The 20,304-nt window shown below is 45.1% G+C and overlaps 1 protein-coding gene across 1 annotated transcript in view; it reads right to left on the reverse strand.

The window, feature by feature from the left end:
* Positions 1-3,656: 3,656 nt before the first annotated feature.
* The window catches only part of sik2a (salt-inducible kinase 2a), a 98,866-nt gene continuing 82,218 nt past the window's right edge, over positions 3,657-20,304 (reverse strand). Inside the window, exons 10-15 of the mRNA XM_055660688.1 lie at positions 14,102-14,330; positions 13,153-13,434; positions 11,757-11,917; positions 10,401-10,514; positions 8,423-8,511; positions 3,657-7,695 (exon numbers count right to left, since the gene is read on the reverse strand). Coding sequence (XP_055516663.1) covers positions 7,131-7,695; positions 8,423-8,511; positions 10,401-10,514; positions 11,757-11,917; positions 13,153-13,434; positions 14,102-14,330 — 1,440 coding nt within the window. The 3' untranslated portion in view covers positions 3,657-7,130. The remainder of the gene's footprint in view (positions 7,696-8,422; positions 8,512-10,400; positions 10,515-11,756; positions 11,918-13,152; positions 13,435-14,101; positions 14,331-20,304) is intronic.

The following is a 20,304-nucleotide window of genomic DNA, read 5'->3' on the forward strand; positions in this document are numbered from 1 at the left end:
CCTTCCCCATAACCTGCTCCCGAGACAGAGTTCAGTTCTAAGATTGGGTAAATACGTGACAATAAACTAAACATATATGGGCAGAAGGAACGGCATGTGGTGGGCTGAATAGTCTGTTTCCATGATGTACGACTTTCTGACTTTCACGTTATCAGAAAATGTGTCCTTTTGTGATCAAATGCGAAACAATGGTTGACATGGGACATGTCTAATGGAAAACCAGAGTGTGGATCCCAATGGCCAGATTGTAGCAGAATGCATTCAAGAATTGAATGCATTATGCTTCATTAATAAAGACATTTTGTTAACAAAATATTACACAATAATTGCTAGCAGCTATCATTAAAATACAATGACATTAGTTAATTATAGTTCTAAAATTCATAACTTTTCCCAAGGGGGATGAAGTGTAACATCACCCTCTTATGGTTAAAGGAGTGAGCAAGAGACTGAACTCAGCCGACATTACGATTCCAGGGGTGATGTGGGGCCTCTGGAAAACATCACAGTTCGAAATATCCAACGTGGCTCATTAGCTCTGACTTACTGTTCAGCTGCTCTGATGACTCAGCAAGCCCAAATTGGTGTATAATTGAGTTATCTCAACCAGAAAAAAATTGCAAATTCAATCTCTAGTCATTTAGAGTTAGTTAATCTCAGTAGGGTTGCCAACTCCGCTTGGAGGCATTCCTGGAGATTTGATCGTGTAATGTGTGATATCTGAACAACCTGCCAGACGAGGCAGAACCACATCAGAACGAGACTGGGTTCAGCAGCTGAACACGGAAGGACGGCCGAAGTCAGTGCATGCTTTGTTCTCTAAATCACCATCACTGTCAGTGGTGCTGCCATCCGCAGTTACTCCCAGATCTTTTAATTCCAAGTGTGTTGATGGAACATGAACTTACATCCGACAGGCCTCTGTGCTCAATAACACTGCTGGAATGACAGGATAATTTGAGTGGCGAGAAGGCCATTAGGCCCATCGGGTCCATGCCAGTTCAGGAGTGATCCACGTCCATCTTTCAGTGGAAATTATTTACCCTCAAGCACGTCTCAAATGAAATAAAATGGGCAGAACTGTCCCGTCAGTCCTGTGGCTGCTGCACCATTTGATGTGATGTTATGCTTGACTTCATAGCTAGGGGCATTGAGTATTAACGTCAGGAAGTCATGATGCAGCTCTATAGGACTTTGTTGTGGCCACATTTGGAGTATTACTTACAGTTCTGGTTGCCCCATTACAGGAAAGATGTGGTGGCTTTGGAAAGGTTGCAGAAGATGTTTACCGGAATGCTGCCTGGATTAGAGAGCTACAGGGAGAGTTCAGATAAACCTTTTCCCTGGAATGTCGTAGGTTGAGGGGAAACTTGATAGATGTAGATAAGATGATGAGAGGCATAGATGGCGTAGACACTCAGAACCTTTTCCTTTGGTTGGAAATGTCCAACATTAGAGGGCATAGCTATAAGGTGAGAAGGGGAGAATTTAATGGAGACAATTTTTTTTTTACACAGAATGTAATGGGGGCTGGGAACGCATTGCCAGGGGTGGTGGTGGAGACAGATATGATAGTGGCGTTTAAGTGGATTTTACAGGCAGCTAGAAGTGCAGGGAATACAGGGATATGGATCATGTCGACAGATGAGATCAGTTTAACTTGGCATCATGTTCGGCACATTGTGGGCTGAAGAGCGCGTTCCTGTGATGTACTGTTCTATGTTCTATGCTCAGAACTGATCTTAAACTGAACTGATCTTAACTCTCTTAAATCTAATAGAACACTGGTCACTGGTCCCAAAAGGCTCATCCAGGAATACTTCATCCACTTTCCCCTCCCCATTTCCCAAGCCTGGATCAAGTGTTGCCCTCTCCCCTTATTTGCTGGAGGAAACTTTCCTGAGCACATTTAACTAGTCCTAGACTAGTGTAGATGGGGCATGGGCAAGTTGGGCTGAAGATGTAGAAACATATCATATTCTTGAGGGATTGGACAGGCTAGATGCAGGAAAAATATTCCCGATGTTGGGGGAGTCCAGAACAGGGGTCACAGTTTAAGAATAAGGGGTAGGCCATTTAAGACTTAGATGAGGAAACACTTGTGAATCTGGGGAATTTTCTGCCACAGAAGGCAGTAGAGGCCAATTCATTGGATGTTTTCAAGAGAGAGTTAGATGTAGCTCTTAGGGCTAATTAAATCAAGGGATATGGGGAGCAAGCAGGAACGGGGTACTGATTTGAGATGATCAGTCATTGAATGGTGGTTCTGGCTCAAAGGGGCCAACTTGCCTCCTCCTGCACCTATTTTCTATGTTTTTATGTTTAAGGGCCTGTTTCTGTGATGTATGACTTTATAATTCAGCACAGTGGCACAGCGGTAGTTGCTGTCTTACAGCGCAAGAGACCCCGGGTTCGATCCTGACTGCAGGGGCTGTATGTACGGAGTTATGACCATGTGGGTTTTCTCCGGGTGCTCCGGTTTCCTCCCACATTGCAAAGACGTACAGTTTTGCAGGTTAAACGGCTTTGGTAAAAATGTCCTTCATGTGTAGGATAGCGTTAGAGTACAGGATGGTTGCTGGTTGGCACAGATTCAGTGGGCTGAAGGGCCTGTTTCTGTTCTGTATTATTTAAGGAAACTAAAGGCTCACCGTGAAGATGGACTGGATGGAAGGGTGACAAGCCTGTGATGGACTGGACTGTGTTCACTACTCTCTGCAGGATCTAGTGATCAAGAGACCATACTAGGCTGAAATGTACCCCATCAGAACACCTTCTATAGCACTTCTGTATTTCGAGAGAATCCTCATGGACATGCTGAATCTTCTCACACACCTAAAAGCCTAGATATGAAGAAGGGTTTCGGCCCGAAACGTTGCCTGTTTCCTTCGCTCCATAGATGCTGCTGCACCCGCTGAGTTTCTCCAGCTTTTTTGTGTAGCCTAGATATGCTGATGTGCTTTCTTATTCACTGCATCGATGTCAAGGGACCAGGTAAGGAGATGGTCTTTCTGTAGACCTATTTTTCCTGGATGACAATAGGCTGGGGCATGATTTCAGAAGCAGAAGGGGAAAGAACTCTATTGAACTGAGAGGATGAAGATGTCAGTGAAGACTGTGGCCAATAGACTGGGGCATTATTTCAGAACTGTCCAGATTGACACTTGGAATTTAACTTAGACAAGTGCAAGGTGATGGATTCTGCAAATTGTAAATTGTGTGTAGAATAGTGCTAGTGTACGGGTGATCGCTGGTCGGCGTGGACTCGAAGGGCCTGTTTCTGCGCTGTATCTTTACAGTTTAAAAGATAGCAGGAACGTGATCTGCTGTGTACATGTCATCACATCAGCAAACTGCACAAGCCACAATGACCGACTCATGAGCTGGGCCATTGCATCACTGCCTGACAACCAAATGTTCTAGCACAGTATACACCGACCAGACCCAACGCATTGGTTTGGGAGGTCTCTGGGCTTCAGTCAGGCTCAGAGAGAAGTACTCATTCTCAGCTCATGCAAGGAGTGGTTAGGTGACAGATGACCGTGAATGTGGCAACTGCAGCAGGGATCAGGGTTTGGGGAAAACACAAAGCAGGATTGCAAACTCAAAGCCTCCCCATTCCACCGCATAAAACACTCACTCCGTGCCACGGCTCAAACACTACAGCCTTTATTCTTGCTTCAATCAAACTGGGATTTGGACCAATACATGAACTGCATTTAGTTAGATCCTTGAAGTTACCTGTTTAACTTATCCTTTGGTTAACAGTACAAAGATTGTTTATCAAACTGCCATAATCTCAGCATCTTCTCCAGTGGTCTGGTGCAGAAGTCTGCCATATAGTTCAAAAAAAGTGTCTCTCTCATTGTTTCATAGTCGTACAAAAACTTGCTCTTGAGGTACCAGGGACTGCCGACTCTCTCCTTTCGAGTTACAGACAGAAAAAGGCAGTATCACACGATTATAACACAGTTCTTCATTGTATCCAGAGTGTTCTTTTCTTCACAAGGTCCATAAGGTGTATCACACTCTTTATCGTAGAAACAACACTATTGTTTAATTACCAAATTGTAAAAAAGCAGCTTTTTCCATACATCAAGAGCGTATAGAACCTAGTGCATTTCTGAAGCATCAACTATTTAACAGAATGCATCCTATGTACCACACATATTGCACGTATCTCCATGTATACCTTTACCCTTTATACATTGCACCAAAGTCTCTTCAAAGTATTAATTGAATGAAAAAAATCACAAAGGTAAAAACACTTCCTACAGCAAAATCAGAAATCAGATAATAGACTTCTTTTGTCTCTTGAAAACAAGTTGAAGATGAAAACCAAGGGACAGGTTCTTGCCCCCTGGCTGAGGAGAATGGTGAATGTCTCTGGATAAATCCATGGACTGTGTCATCTGCTCCTGATGTGAAGTGCTGTGACTACCGCTATGCGGGTGCAGGTGTGGGGTGTGGGTCGATGAAACTGAGTTTCAGCTGGACATGTTGTGGAGATTGAGTATAGAACGGGCATCAGCTCACTGGCTGCACACTGGGGGACATGTTGGGTATTCACTCACATTAAACAGCTTTAATATCATGAGGTAACAAGTGGCTGAGGAACCAAAGGCTCAGAGAAAGGCTGTTCACATCTCACAGATGCTGGTCATTTTGCAGCACTGTTCGGGTCTAATTTCAAACCTATCTGTTTTGAAGTTTACACATTAAACTGCAGCGTTCAATAATCCAGAGAATATTATTACCCAGTGCAGCCAGGGCTGTGTCACTGATTGATGCTACAGACCAATTACATCTTTCTCAAATGATTTGTGTTGTCACAGCCAAAGCCAACTCATATTGTACTGAGTGTATGGAACAAGGTTGTTAGTAAACACAATAAATTAAATTCCTCTCCTGTAACATTGGTGTTGAACAACACATTAAGAATGTTTTATAGTAATATTGATTGCTGAGAGAAATAAAGTAAAGCAAATGCATTATCACACAGGATTTGGTATCTGATTGTCAGATAGTGGGAAAGGGTTTTGGAAAGGAGCAGGTTGTGATTTGAAGTCTGGACTTTTCTCACCTTCAGCCTAGGATTGGAGTGAAAGAGTGGAGAGGAGATTCTGACTGAGAAAGGGGAATCCAATGGGTCAGCCCCACCACTGACCTGAAGGCAGCAGAGCGGCGGCCCAGAGGGCTTCCTCTTGTCTCCTTGAGGGTGTGAATGGTCCCAGAATTCCACAGGAGGTCTTGAAGACACATGGCGTGAATTCATCTTTCTACTGTCAATGGAGTCCAGGTGATGGTGATGGGAGGAATGGGTAGAGAAGGAGGTGTGGAGGAGGGAGGACTAACACAGGTACTGTTTACTCCAGGACACTGCACGGGCAAACAGCCTGCCTCTGTCCACCCTGTCTGACTAGAAAGTCAATGAATGCGATTGAAAGTGGGACAAGAAAAGCGGAATGAAAGAGAGCAGCATGAGCCTAGGAGCGAGGATAATGCCTTATTGATTTTTTGCAAAACTCCGGAACTTAGAAAGCAACAGAGACAGTGCTCTGTTGGTCATCTGACGCAGTGGAACATTGCAAATAAAATAAAACAGCGTCACGAAGCATTTGACATGCGCCGGAGGCATGCATCTGTGTTGCGCCTACCAGGCCTGCTGCTTGGTGCAGCCTGCTCAGAGATCTTGCATTTAAATCCCAGGGGGAGAAGGTTGAGGTGTGATTATCCAGACTGCAGTTTCAATAGTGTTAACTCATCAAGGTAAAATGCCAATTGTCAATGATAAACTGGCAATTATGAGGGTCATTGTATCCAGGAGGTCCGACTGACCTAAATTCTAGACCACGTGGTCACGCAAACTAATATACCCTGACCAGTGCATCATCAGCATTTGCTGCCTGTACAATACTTCAACAAGAGGAAGAGAAGTGAGATTATTCTGATGGTACACAAAACGCCCGTCGCAGTACATGTATGGTACAATCATTTTTTGAAAACATTTAATAAATATTGCTTTTTACTCTTTACATACAGATCGATTTCAACACAAAGCAAGACCTTGTCCTGACTCCACACGGCGGACCCAGGAGTAGAGACTCTGAAGTGACTTTGGTTAACCTGCCAGTATAAATGGGGCATTGTTTATCCAAACTATTTTCCAGAAATGTGTTTCTTTTACTTTTAAATTAAATGAAGCAAAAAAGGCACAGCACATCACACTTCACGCAACAGTTTGTTTCAAAAGCTTATTTCTCATATAACTTCTAAAACCCTAGGTAAAGTGTACAAAGCTTTCAATAAACAACCAGCAACTCATATTCAAAATTACAATGAATTATTCCTTGGAAAAGCAAACACTGAACGAGTACTATCACATTAATCACCTCCTTGGGAATCCGGAGGTATTCGAGATAAAATGCCCCTGCAGGAGGCACTTTTCAACAATTCTATATTTTTTTAAACTTCCATCCTAAAATGCTAACTGTAATCTAGCAACAACCTCTGGTGAGAAATGAAAGCGTTGAGCATTGGTTTCAGTGATCTGGGATGATTACAATGTCCAGACCTCAGTGTCAGAGAAGCACTCTCAGTTACTCTATTTGCTGTGCTCCACAGTGTAGGGCATCCCATTTCCCAGTCTGTCCATGTAGATTGCATTGGCCAGGGGTGAGGGAGGTACATGGGTGTTCAGTGACAACTTTTCGTTTGGATGGTAAGCTCTTAAACTCCAGCTTTCCTGGCGACGTATTGCTTTGTTGGCAGAACCAATTGTTCTGCTTCTGTGCCCTTCCAATGTAGTGTTGCCTGCTTGTTATCTGGTACATTGGTTGGGGCCATTTTTAGGAAAGTGCATTTGCTTTTTTTTTTTAAGACTTGCCTCTCCTGCCTCTCGTCTTCTCAGCACCAGGGGCCAACAGAACCACGTGACGATTGTTTCAACAAATGAGATCTGGCCTGAGCCAATTCTACACCGTTGATTTCCATTCTTCTAGCTATGCTTTAAGATGGAAAACAAGTCATCAATTTTAGTGTTTTCTTGAAATGTACAAACTAAATTGACTTCCATTTCTCTTCTTGTCAACCCTCCTCTCTGTTGAAGTAACACTGAAAATCTATTTCAGTCAGTTTACCAGGACATAGCCTCCATGTTGGCTATCAACTGTCTCCATCATCTCACAATCAAAGAGCGCGGGCAGTTCAGGGAGAGTCATGTTCTTGTAGGTCTCTGGTAAATCAGCAGCAACCTTGTTGGCCTGACTTTCATTCAAGGGCAGGGCAAGGTGTTGGGTTTGGTTGAGAGTGTAGGGACATTGTTCTGGGTAACCCAGCTCTGGGGCAGTGGGTCCAACCACATCACAAGGCTGGTAAGGGAACTGCAGGAGTTGTTGGTGCTGATCCAGGGGCTGCAGTGGAGGCTGCGCTGCTTGCTGCACCGGCCCCACTTGTTGCAGGGAAAGCTGCAGATTGTAGTGCTGGCTGAGGAACGGGTCACACTGCATCTGATTTTGGGGCTCCAGCATGGGGCTTAGAGGTCGGGGTATACTGAACTGCTGCTGCTGGGCTTCAGGGTGAGCTGCAGGCATTTGCTGAGTTTGGTGAGGGTAGGAACCTTCTGCAATCTGCATTTGGTTGAAATAAGCCTGGAGCTGCGACTGTTTTTGGAGAAACATGCGCTTCAGTTCCAACCTGAAATGGAAGATAATACACAGAACATGAAGCAACACACCAATAGGGCAACAAACACAAGCTTCAACAATGCTTCCCACTGGTCAAAGGAATACAACCAGCTCTTCACTGTACTTTGGTACACGTGACAATAAACAACATCATCCACTGATTCACATCAACATATCCGCAGCACCCTGATGTTTGACCGTCCTCAGGAACACTATGACCTCTGATCCATCCACTGTGGAACTTTATGACCTCTGACCCATCTACTGGGGTACCCTATTTAACTCTGACATCCGCTGGGGGCACCCTATGACCCGTGATGGCACTGGAGGAAGCCCTAGGCATGGGATATAAGAATATTGACATTAACCTGGGAAGCTTCTTTCAACTTTGACATCACCGGCCTCACCCGAGACATCAGTTTAATTTAGTTTAGAGATACGGCGCGGAAACAGGCTCTTCGGCACAGAGTCCGCACCAACCAGCAGTCCCTGCACATTAACACTATTCTACAAATACTATTACTAGGGACAATTTACAATTTTACTGAAGCCAATTAGCCTTCAAACCTGTACATCTTTGGAGGAAACTGGAGCTACCAGAGAAAACCCACGCAGGTTACGGGGAAAACGTACAAACTCCGTACAGACAGCGCCCATAGTTAGGATCGAACCCGGGTCCCTGGCGCTGCAAAGCAGCAACTCTACCGGTGCGCCACTGTACCGCCCACTGGTCTCACCTGCGCTCCTGCAGTTGTTGCTCCAGGCTACGGGATTCCTTGCAATACATCGGGCAGCTGTTTTGTGCTTTAGTCAGTAAGGTTGGGTTCTGTAACATACAGTAAAAGAGTATTTAATTTACCACAAGTGCAACATGCCAGTAACATCATTAACGCATCAACATTGACCCTGAGCATTTTGCTGGCAGTAAATCATTAAGGAGCTATTAGGTAGGTGGCTTACAATAACATTGACATACAATAACGATGTTTAAAATACATTTGGATATGTACATGGATAGGAAAGGTTTAGAAAGATATGGAACAAAGGTGAGCAAATTAGATTAGTGCAGATGGGGCATCTTGGTTGGCATGGATGAGTTGGAGAGCCTGTTTCTGTGCTGGATGACTGTAATATTAAAAGTAGACAGGCTGAAACCTTGGCTACTGATGGGACTCTCACCAACGGAGGGGCAATGGAAAAGAGATATGCACGAGGCTGAAGCAGGAGAACCACGAGAGGCGAAGGGGATGTGGAGGGTGTGAAGTACAACAATTTCACAACACATGATAAGATTACTTTCTAATGTTTGGCGTGATGTACAGTAATACATTCAACATGCTCTGATGTTTTCTTCATAGTCTGAACTTCCACTCTGCTCTGCCCATCAGCTGTGCACCTAGTTAGAGGCACCCATCACCGCTCAGCAGCCAGACTCCGGCACCTCAAATGCTTTAGAAATGAATATCCCTAGCATATTTCAAAATTTGCAAGAAATTAGGATTATGTTGGAAAAAATTTCATATTCTGATCGTGTAAATTAAATAATTAATTCCACCTGTGAAAAAATGAAATTCACTCTTATTTGAAATGTTTTTATATTTAATTTCCCTTCCATTTCTGCTGGACAAACAGCATCACAATGTTCTCTGCCACTCTGTGGATGTATCTGGCAACATCGCAAATATGATGACTGAAATAGTTTTGGAAACACATTCAGCAGACTATCATCTCACTCTCGGTGTTTATTCACAGCTGATGGAAGTTCCTCTCACAAGTAGTTTGTTTGCACTACTCACTAGAGCCAGACTAACTGGTACAGCCCCTCCAGCCTGCTCTGCTATTCAGCAATAAATATCAGGAATGGATTTTTATATTCTTTCCACTCTCCTGCATGCAAAGATCTGGTAATCTCAGAACCCATTGACAGTCCCTTCATGATTTTAATGATTCGTAGCATTCAAGTAATTCAGAGAGATCTGTGGCACCTTCACGCCCACATTGCTTTCTGTCGTGGGATTCAGTAGATTCTACAGATGAAGCTTCTCTTCGTTTTCACTGCGGAGTGGCCAAGGCAAGAGGAGAGTTGATGAAAACTTACTCTATTGGGTTTAAGTGACTGGAATTCTGCCATGGAGCCAGAAATTCCCAATGTGTTTGAATGTGCTGGGATGTGTACAAAACCTGTGATTAAGTTGGATAGAGGCACAAGGAATTGTAGATGCTGGAATCTTGAACAAAACACAAAGTATGAGAGTAACTCAGCATGTTATGTTGCATCTGTAGCAACACGCTGCAACCTATCCATTCCCTCCAGATGCTGCCTGACCTGCTGAGTGACACCAGCATTTTGTGATTTGCATTACATTGGATGGGATATTTTATAAGCAGCACAGATCTGGTGCATTTCAGCACCTTTCTGTGGTGTATATTTCCATGACTAGCTACACCTTGTTCAAATGTAACCTGCCTCACTTCCTGGGTGTGAGCAACTTATCAAAACTCTTTTTATTTTGGGGTAGTTGGTGATGGGGAGTGTAAAGAGAATAACCTATCAGGTTTAACCCTGATAGCAAAGATACACACTGCAGTAAAGAGGAAGGGCCATCCGCTCTTAACTCTGCTCCTCTCCATAAATGTTGGCATTTCATTTGCTCAACTTTCCTGTCTCATTTTATGCGTTGACCTGTAATTAGTTCCAGAGATAAACATCCTTACCGGCATTCGGTTCTGTAAATAATGTGTCTCGAGGCTCTGACGTCTTGACAACAAGTGGGGATGCACTCCGTTGGGGAATAATGCTACATTTTCCTGCGGTCGGAAAGCTTCATCCTGGAAGAAAAAGTAAGGCTGATCATAATGTGTAGGAAGGAACTGCAGATGCTGGTTTAAACCGAAGATAGACACAAAAAGCTGGAGTAACAGGCAGCATCTCTGGAGAGAATGAACAGGTGATGTTTCAGGTCAAGCCCTTTCTTCAGACTGAATACCTCTATAAAGTCACCCCCTCAGCCTCCTGCACTCCAAGAAATATATTCTTACGCTGCCCAACCTCTCCCTATAGCGCAGGCCCTCAAGTCCTGCCAACATCTTCATAAACCTTATCTGCACTGTTTTTAGCTTAACATCCTCGCTTAAACAGGGTGACCAGAACGCAATACTCCAACAGTGGCCTCACCAATGTCATTTCCAACTGACAAGATGCAGAAGAGTTTGTCAGAATGATGCCTGGATTAGATGCCTGTGTTTTAGAACATGGAACAGCACAGTACAGTAGAGGGTATAAGCTGTAAACTAATCTGATTGTTTCTTTGAAGCATTGGAAGTTTAGGGGAGACATGATAGAAGTATGTACAATTAGAGGCATAGATAGGGTAGATAGAACCTTTCCCCCCAGGGTGGAAATACCAAGGGGCATAGCTTTAAGGAGAGGGGGGGGCAAACTTTAAAGGAGATCGGTGCGGCAAGTCATTTAGAGCGTGGTGCCTGCCTGGAATGCACTGCCAGGGATGGTGGTGCAGGCAGTTACGATAATGACATTTAAGAGGATTTTAGATAGACACACAGATATGCAGGAAGTGCCGGGATATAGGTCATGTACAAGCAGAGGCAATTAGTTTAACTTGGCACAGACACTGTGCATGGAAGGGTGTGTTCATTTGCTGTACTGTTCCATGTTCTAAAATCTATGTGGTCACCATCCCTGTTCAGATTTCTGGAGGTCAAATGGAGGAATAAATAATGACACCACACGTGATGGCAATGCAGTGAGGAGTTTGTTTCTGGTCTTGAGGAAAGGATACATCTTAATGCGGTTACACATCATCACATCGGGATCATTTCCTAATGAGGTTCCACACGATGCAACAGGGATAATTTCCTAATTGCGTGTGTGTTCTTGATCAGACTTTTTCTCCATAATTTATTAATTAGGTAGCTGCGAATCCAATTAGAAAATGTGTTGTCATGGTATGGAACCAAATGCTACTTGTCATGGAGAGCATGTGATCAATCCAGTCATGGAAAGGTACTTCAAATGTCATACCTCCGTACCACAGAGGCAGGGAGGTTTACCTGGTGGTGGGTGGTGAGGAGGCTTTGTAAATGCGCTGCTGGTAGAGAATCAAGATCCACATCAGAGTTCATCTGTTCATAAAGCAACTGCACCTTGTTCAGTTCCAGAATCCCCTTGGTTCTGGCCAGATTCTGGAGATGCTGGCGGAAGGCGACGATACCTAAAGGAAGAAGTCGAGAGCAGCCTAGTTACTGGAGAGAATTCTGCGGGATAAGATGTATGGGTATTTGGCAAGGCGGGTTTGATTGAAGATAGTCAGCATGGTTTTGTATATGAGAGATCGCGTCTCACAAATTTGTTGATTTGTACAAGATGTTGGTGAGGCAACACTTGGAGCATTGTGCCCACGTGCAACCTCATCAATCTCTTGTACGACTTCTATAGAATGATGCCATTACACTGGAAACAGTGTAGAGACGATTTACAAGAATGTTGCTGGGACTCCAGAACTACTGGAGGAGGTTGGGCAGGCTCGGACTTTACTCCTTGGAGAGCAGGAGGCTGAGGGGTGATCTTATAGAGGTGTATAAAATCACGAGGGGAAAAGGGGGTATCAGCAGAGTCTTTTACCCAGAGTAGGGGAATCACAAACTAGAAGACATAAGTTTAAGGTAAGAGGGGAAAGATTTAATAGAAATCCGAGGGACAACTCTTTCCATACAGAGGGTGGTGGGTATATGGAATGAGCTGCTAGAGGAGGCAGTTGACTATAACAACATTTGAAAGACATTTGGACAGGTACAAGGATAGGAAACGTTTAGGGGATATGGGCCACATGTAGGCAGGTGGGATTATCTTAGATGGGCATCATGCGTGGAGTGGAGCCGAAGAGTTTATTTCCATAGAACCCAATGACTATATGTCTTCAATAAAGGCAATCTTCACTCAGTTTAGTGAATATGTGACTCCACACCCTGGTAAACTGACTTTGCACAGAGTGTAGAGGAGGCTCATCGCCACCCACCAAAACGGCAAGGTAGGATGACCATTAAATTCCCCAGTAACTGTGAGATGCAACATTCGGTCAGACAGCGCCTGACACCTGGTGCGGTCTATCCTGGAGGCCAGCAGAAACCAAAGCTATGAAATACTAATGATTAAATACATTTAGACACGGATATGGACAGGAAAGGTTTAGAGGGATATGGACCAAATGTGGGTAGGTGGGACGAGTGTGGATGGGGAAGCTTGGTTGATGTGGGCAAGTTGGGCAGAGAGCCTGTTTCCACGTTGCGTGACTGTATGACTAAATCGTATGTCAACTGATGGTTAAAATTACTGGGAGTGTCTTAGTTATTGTAGGCCTGAAATGGCCGGTGGGTCTTTAATGGCAGAGAATTTGACTCTGTTACTGACTCGACGCTGCATCAATGGGACAAGAGGTTAGGTGGTCACCTTGTGTTAGCGACGTGTCGGAAGCTCTTCGACCCTCTCGGAAGCTGACGGGCGACCTGTTGTGCATCTCGCGTTTCTGTGACGTCAGTGCCTCCATTGCCGGGTATGGTGGTTTGATGCCAACCAGAGGCGGGGTGATCCGTGACAGCGGCTGGTTGGCAAGTACGTCCGCCAGCGGTGGGGTGTCCTCCAGGATGCTGAGCTCCCCATGCATCAGTCCCATGTCGTATTCAGAATCAACACTGCCCAAGGACGGGTTATTGCAGACAGTCAACAGCTTCCCTGGGTGGGCGACAGAGGCAGGAGTGAATTGAATATTAAGCCACTGAGGTAACCTCATCCCAATTCAAAAGAGACCCGAGCGGCAACTTGTTCACACTGAGGGAGGAGCATAGATGTAACGAGCTGCCAGAGGAAATGATTGAGGCAAGCACAATTATGACATTTAAAAGACCCTTGGATAGGAAAGGTTTGGGATATGGGTCAGGAGTTGGTAAGACCAGCTCAGTTAGGTCATTTGGTCGGGACTAAGACTAGCTGGGCCAAAGGGCCTGTTTCAGCACTACATGCACTTCTTATCAAAAGAAGCCTTTTCTGAAATAGGCATCCAATTGTTTGCAATCTACTGCCATCTCACACCAGTGCAAGTATTTTCTATGCATATATTTAACTAATTCTTCAGTATGGTGGCACCCTTCTTTCCAATGGCACATTCCAGGTTCAGGAGCAAATTCCTCACCTCCTCCTCTCTGATACCTTTGTCAATCATCTTATATCTACCACCAGGGTATGTAAAACAAAAAACATTCCCAGTTCCCACCCTGATCATCCATGCATTGATGTGGAGTCAAACAGGTTTGGGTCAATTCTGCTGTTTTTCATGGTCATGTAATTTTCACTCTTAACGTTGATGTTCAGATGTGTAGCTCAAGAGTTAATGCCTTCCTACCTGTGCCGGGCAACAATACTGGTTGGTTGGTGACCTCAGTGAGAGTGTGCCGTCTCTGGCCACAGCGCATTGCCTGAAACGACGCATAGACCTGGGCTGGATCCTCCTCAGAGTCATCTTCAGTCTCTATGCCCTCGTCAATAGATGTCTCCATCATGTTGCTGGGAGATGGTGGACATCCTTTCCTTGATATTGATGGAGGCAAAGGATCAAGGAGACAACCGTTCACCTGTGAGAAGTTGTGAATGTATTAGTCATTGTGCAAAATACATTCGCCCTTGATCATTTTAGTGCAATTCGTATCTGTGGACAAATTACATATAAATGGCAAACACTTTAATTATTTCCTTCCATGGTTATTCTAGAAAGATAATGTTACTCTTAACCTATACATCCTTTATTTATATTTATTTAGTTTTTATATTTATATATAATTTTATATTTATACTTATATTTACAGCACCATTCAGCCAGTTAATTTAAGATTGTTTTGAATGAAGGGAAGTCTGGACCTTGGGCGAAGGTTCTAAATTGGAGCAAGGAAGATGACCACATTATTAGGCAGGAGCGAGGGGGAGTAAATCAGGAGCAGTTGTTAATGGGTAAGTCGGCATCTAGTATGTGGGAGTCGTTCAGAGGGCAGTTGATCAAAGTTCAGGATGGCATGTTCCAGTAAGGAGGAGTGATAACAATGGCAAGCTGATGGAACCTTGGACGATCAAAGAGGCTATAAATTTGGTCAAAATGTAAAAAGAAGTGCATGCGAGATTTAAAAGGTGAAATCAGACAGGGCTTTTGAGGAATATAAAACAAGTAGGACATAACTCAAGCGGGCGATTAGAAGGGCCATAAGGGTTCATGAATGGCTTGGACTGAAGAAAATAAAAACAAGAGTGTCGGTCCACTCAAAGATAAAGTAGGGAATTTATGCTTGGAGTCAGAGGATGTAGGCAAGGTACTAATGGAGTATCTTGCATCATCTGCATTTGCTAATTAAGACAGTGACATCAGTGTGGCGAATACTAATGTTTGAAATCAAGCATTAGCTTGAGTTATGTCCTACATCAACCGTGACGGTGTTGGGGCTCTTGCAAAGCATTAAGGTGGATACATTCCCTTGTGTGATCCATCCCAGGTTATAAAGAGAAGCAAGAGAGGAGATTGCAGGAGCCTTGGCGAATATCTTTGCATCTTTTCTAGCCACAAGTGAGGTACCGGAGAGCTGTAGAGTGGCCAGTTGTTCTTTTGTTTAAGAAGGGATGTAGAACTAATCCAGGGAATTATTGTACTTTGTGTGCGACAGGTGGTGTTTTATTAACTTTATCGGGGTTTTTTGAGGAGGCGTTGAAGATGCAGTAAGAAATTACAAAAAAAAAGGTGGCAAATGTAAGACCAAAATATTGTGTTTCTGAAAGTCTAACATCAGACAATGCAGGAAATTCTGAGCAGGTCAGGTAGCATCTGTGAAGCGTTAACATTTCAGATCAATGACCTTATAGAACAATAGCTGTTTGGCCTGCTAAGTATTCCTAACATGTTCTGGTATAGTTGCAGTCACAATAGTTTAGTAAATATAACTTCACAGAGGTCTAAAAGCAGAGATGTCATGTCAGGAAAGTGGGCGTGGAGAGAACAGTGAGTCACTGCAAACTTCACAATGTTCGTAACAAAATGTTCTGCATGTTCTCAATGAACAGGGAGAGTGCCTGCCATTCTGGACAGGCGCTCAGGCAGAAGATTCCGGAAATACCAAACTCATTTCCTTCATTTTGATCACTCAGTTTATCGGTGAGTGTTATGTCTGAGTCACTTCCTCTCAACCTCGCTCACAGCTGCTCACAGCTTCCGACAGAGCAATTCCCTTTTAAATGTCACACTCTTGCTACCCCTATGCAGATACCAAGCATCCTCAGATATACTAACATTTCCAATCTTGTCTATTGGTACATTCAAGGTTCAAAGACACAAAATGGAGTAACTAAGCGAGACAGGTAGGATCTCTGGAGAGAAGGAATGCGTGATGTTTCGGGTTGAGACCCTTCTTCAAATTCTGAAGTCTGGGGTCTGCAGAAGGATCGTGACCCTTCTCTCCAGAGATGCTGCCTGTCCCGCTGAGTTACTCCAGCATTTTGTATCAATCTTCGGTGTAAACCAGCCTCTGCAGTTCCTTCCTCCACAATATCTCTGGAGAACATGGACAGGTGATGTTTTGGGTCAGGACCTTTCCTCAGCCTGACCATTCTGGTGATTTTCCAGAGATGTTGCCTGTCCTGCTGAGTTACCCCAGTCTGGGGTCTGCAGAAGGATCATGACCCTTCTCTCCAGAGATGCTGCCTGTCCCGCTGAGTTACTCCAGCATTTTGTATCAATCTTCGGTGTAAACCAGCCTCTGCAGTTGTTTCCGGAAGTGGCGGCGCTGCCCTGGCAGCAGCGGCTCGCCTGCAGTCCGTTGGTTTTTACTTTTTTGTATTGTTTTTTTTCGTTTTTGTCTAGTTATGTTTTTGGTTTTTAGGCTGTGTTTATGTGGGGAGGGGGGTGGGGGGTGAAACGGGGGCTGCTGTCACTCCCTTCGGGGGGGAATACGACCTTTTTGTCGTATCCCCCTTCTTTGCCTCCGTCTACGCTGAGGCCTAGCGGAGCCGGCGACCTCGGGACTCTGGAGGCAGCTGACAGGACTCGTCCTGGGCTCGCTCCCGGCCCAGCCCGGGATGGAACGGTGCTCCCGTGAGAGCGGCATGGTGAGGGGCTGGAGTGGCCCAGCCCAACGGCACTCCCGTCGGAGTGGCCCAGCCCGAGGGAGGAACGGCACTCCCGCTGGAGTGGCCCAGCCCGAGGGAGGAACGGCACTCCCGCTGGAGTGGCCCAGCCCGAGGGAGGAACGGCACTCACGCTGGAGTGGCCCAGCCCGAGGGAGGAACGGCACTCCCGTCGGAGTGGCCCAGCCTGAGGGTGGAACGGTACTCACGTGAGGACGATCCGGTCCGGGGGCTGGGACGGTGCTCCGGTGGCTGGGACAACGTTCTGGCGGCGGTGTCCAGAGTCCTGGGTTCAGCCGCGGGCCGGCGGCTGCGTGTGCTGGACTGGAGGTGCGGCGGCTTTGACTACCCCGGGCCGCAGTGTTTGAACCGGCCCGTTCGCAGGGTTCGGTGAGCTGCGGGACTGTTTGTACCATCGCCCGGTGGGGAATTGCCTCAGCGCAGAGGGAGAAGAGGGAAGAGACTGCAGCCCTAAGATTTTTGCCTCCACCACAGTGAGGAGGTGTTTGGAGGACTCACTGTGGTGGATGTTAATTTGTGTTTATTGTTGTTTTTTATTATTGTATCATTGTATGTATGACTGCAGGCACGAAATTTCGTTCAGACCGTAAGGTCTGAATGACAATAAAGGAAATTCAATTCAATTCAATTCAATTCAATTCACTTTGTGCCCTTTTTTGTATACCAGCAACCGCAGTTCCCTGCGTCTCCTGACCTCATTAACTCCAGATTGTCCCGCAAAATCCTACAACCACTCAATTGCAGGGATTGTTGCCTCCTACCTGAGACAAAGATTTCCTGACATTCTCCTACCCAGCAACGAGGGGTCTTTTCAGACAATGCTCAGTGTTTAAAATCTGAAATCAAGACTTCAATCTGCCTGATTTGGAACATGTTTAAATGAGAAACCCATGAGTTAGCAGTTGGAATTTTATTGTGAATTAACTATTATAGAATGGGTTTAAGAACCTCTGCAATCTGTTTGGCTAAAAGCCGCTGCTGTACAGTGTAATTAGTTTTACCGGACGCATGACAAATCATGGACGCATGATTTGGAAAATAGCAGGTTTTTATTTTTATTTTACTTTTTTCCCCCCCAATCCATAAAACAGATGACGCACAGGTCTATTTCGTGCTTCGGTAGGAATTGTGTGCATGCGGTAACTTTGGAATGGTCCAAAACACACTTGGACGCGCCTCGTGTGTCTAAACCATTCCAAAGTTAACTTCTGCACACAATTTCTACCGACGCACTCAGACCTGTGCATCATCTGTATACCGCCCAACACATGATACACCCAAATACAAATCAAAGAGTGTATGTCCCGTCAAAGTGCCACAAAAAGTAACAATTTTGCCAACTATATAATGTCCTGTTTATTTACTTTTGAAAGTACTTTGTATATCTGAGCTTCAATAGCCTCAGTTCAGAGAATACCGTACTGATTAAAGCTCTGCCCTTAATGCCTGTGAAACAATCACACGGCGTTACTCAGTGACGTGAAAGGAATCCAGTTTAAATGGGTGAGTGATTGAGATAAATGTGAATATTTGACAGCAGTTACTTTGAAAGCGTCAAACGACAGTGACCAAAGCAGGGACAATTTTGATTTCAAAAAGAGTGGAGAGGTTTAAAATGATGATTGTGTCCAGCTGTAAAACCGGCTCCCACCTTATCCGTTACCCACTGAAACTGCAACACGGTTTGGCCCACTGTGGCTGCACAGGTGACGGATTGTTTTGGGAGCCATCACCAATCTACTCTCAGTAGTAATCCTACTCCTCTGGTTCTGGTTTCATTCATACCGGGCTCACCTTGGCTGGAGAGCAAGTACAATAGATACATAAGCAAGCGTAACTAATTCTCAGCAAAGCTACAATTGTGCTGCCCTCAAATATGTGCAAGGGAGTCTGATCCTGTAATTATCAAAGGCAGGCCGGGTACTAACGCGTGCCTTCCACAACACCCACATCCACCGCTGGCTTGAACTTCCAGTGGAAACACATGCGTGTAATGGGAATCTCCCTCCCACTGTCTCCAGGGTTGCCAGAGTCCTCAAGTGTCTGACCGAATCCGAGCTTCAGGTTTTGTGAAACCGTGAAGGGTTATGATTAGTTGTCGTGGGCTTTCTCACTGCCTGGATGCTAAATATACTTTTGTTCAGACACCGAATACCTGGGTGATAATTGCAGTGACTTGGGAGACATTCAGAAATACTTGGGAGACATTTGCTGCAATGACGCCAGGATTTTAAAAGGATCTCGAGAGCATTGATTGTCAATGCCTGTGTCTGCTGGGATTATTGGGTCTCCCTCAATAATCCTGGGACACCAAAATAAGTTTGAAATATTTTGGAAATGAGATGATGCATTCCAATCTCAGGCCATGCCATTAACATTTAATGTAGAATGGGACCTGGAGCAGTGAGGGACATCATTTGAGTTCACTGCCATACATCCTCTCCCTATTGTATACCCCATCAGCTTGATTACTCTCAGATAAGTCCACTGCTCCAATTCTGGACGAACATGCTCACAAACAATTGCTCCCTCTCCAGCCGCCATGTCTTCGACTTTCAAGGTATTCCCTTCCTTAGCTTTCCTCCCACACCTCTCCCTCCCATCAGCAGCCACTCCAAACCTAGCAGTCCAACCGAGTTTGTGTCCCTCCACTCCATGTCACCTCCAATAGTCTGCATCCCAACGCACTGTGGGGATCTTTCAGTAAGGTCAAGGTGCTATAAGATGGAAGCTGAGATCACGTAGCACAGGTACAGGCCCTGAGGCCAATTGTATCCTTCTGACCATCAAATACCCATCTCTGTGACTCCCGCTTCTCCTTATCATTCAAACCTTCCAGATCCGGTAACATCCTCCTGCAGCTTTTTTGAAGGGCAACCAAAACTGTACACAATATTCCAAGTTTGGCCTCACCAATGATTTGTACGTACAGCTGTAACATGATGTCTCAATTCCTGTATTCAATACAGTGAATAATGAAGACAAGTGTGCTAAATGCTTTTTCACCACCCTCTTTACCTGTGTCTCCACTTTTGTGGAACTGTGTACCCGTACCTCTAGATCTCTCAGTTCTACAATACTTCCCAGGGCCTTACTATTTACCATGTATGGCTTGCCCTGGTTTGCCTTCCTAAAATGTAATGCCCCTGTCCCACTTAGGAAACCTGAACGGAAACCTCTGGAGACTTTGCGCCCCACCCAAGGTTACCGTGCGGTTCCCGGAGGTTGCAGGTGGTTGCGGGTAGTGGAAGCAGGTAGGGTGACTGACAAAAACCTCCGGGAACCGCACGGAACCGGGAACTCTCACTATTTCACATTTAAAGGCTCCAACCATGAACGTACATTTATCTCTTAGTAGTTGTTCCCAGATTGTTTTGCCAGACCCGGTCTCATATTGAAATCATCCTCTTCTTAATTCACACTCTG

Source organism: Leucoraja erinacea, chromosome 32 (genome assembly GCF_028641065.1).
Source record: "Leucoraja erinacea ecotype New England chromosome 32, Leri_hhj_1, whole genome shotgun sequence".
NCBI classification, from domain to species: domain Eukaryota; kingdom Metazoa; phylum Chordata; class Chondrichthyes; order Rajiformes; family Rajidae; genus Leucoraja; species Leucoraja erinaceus.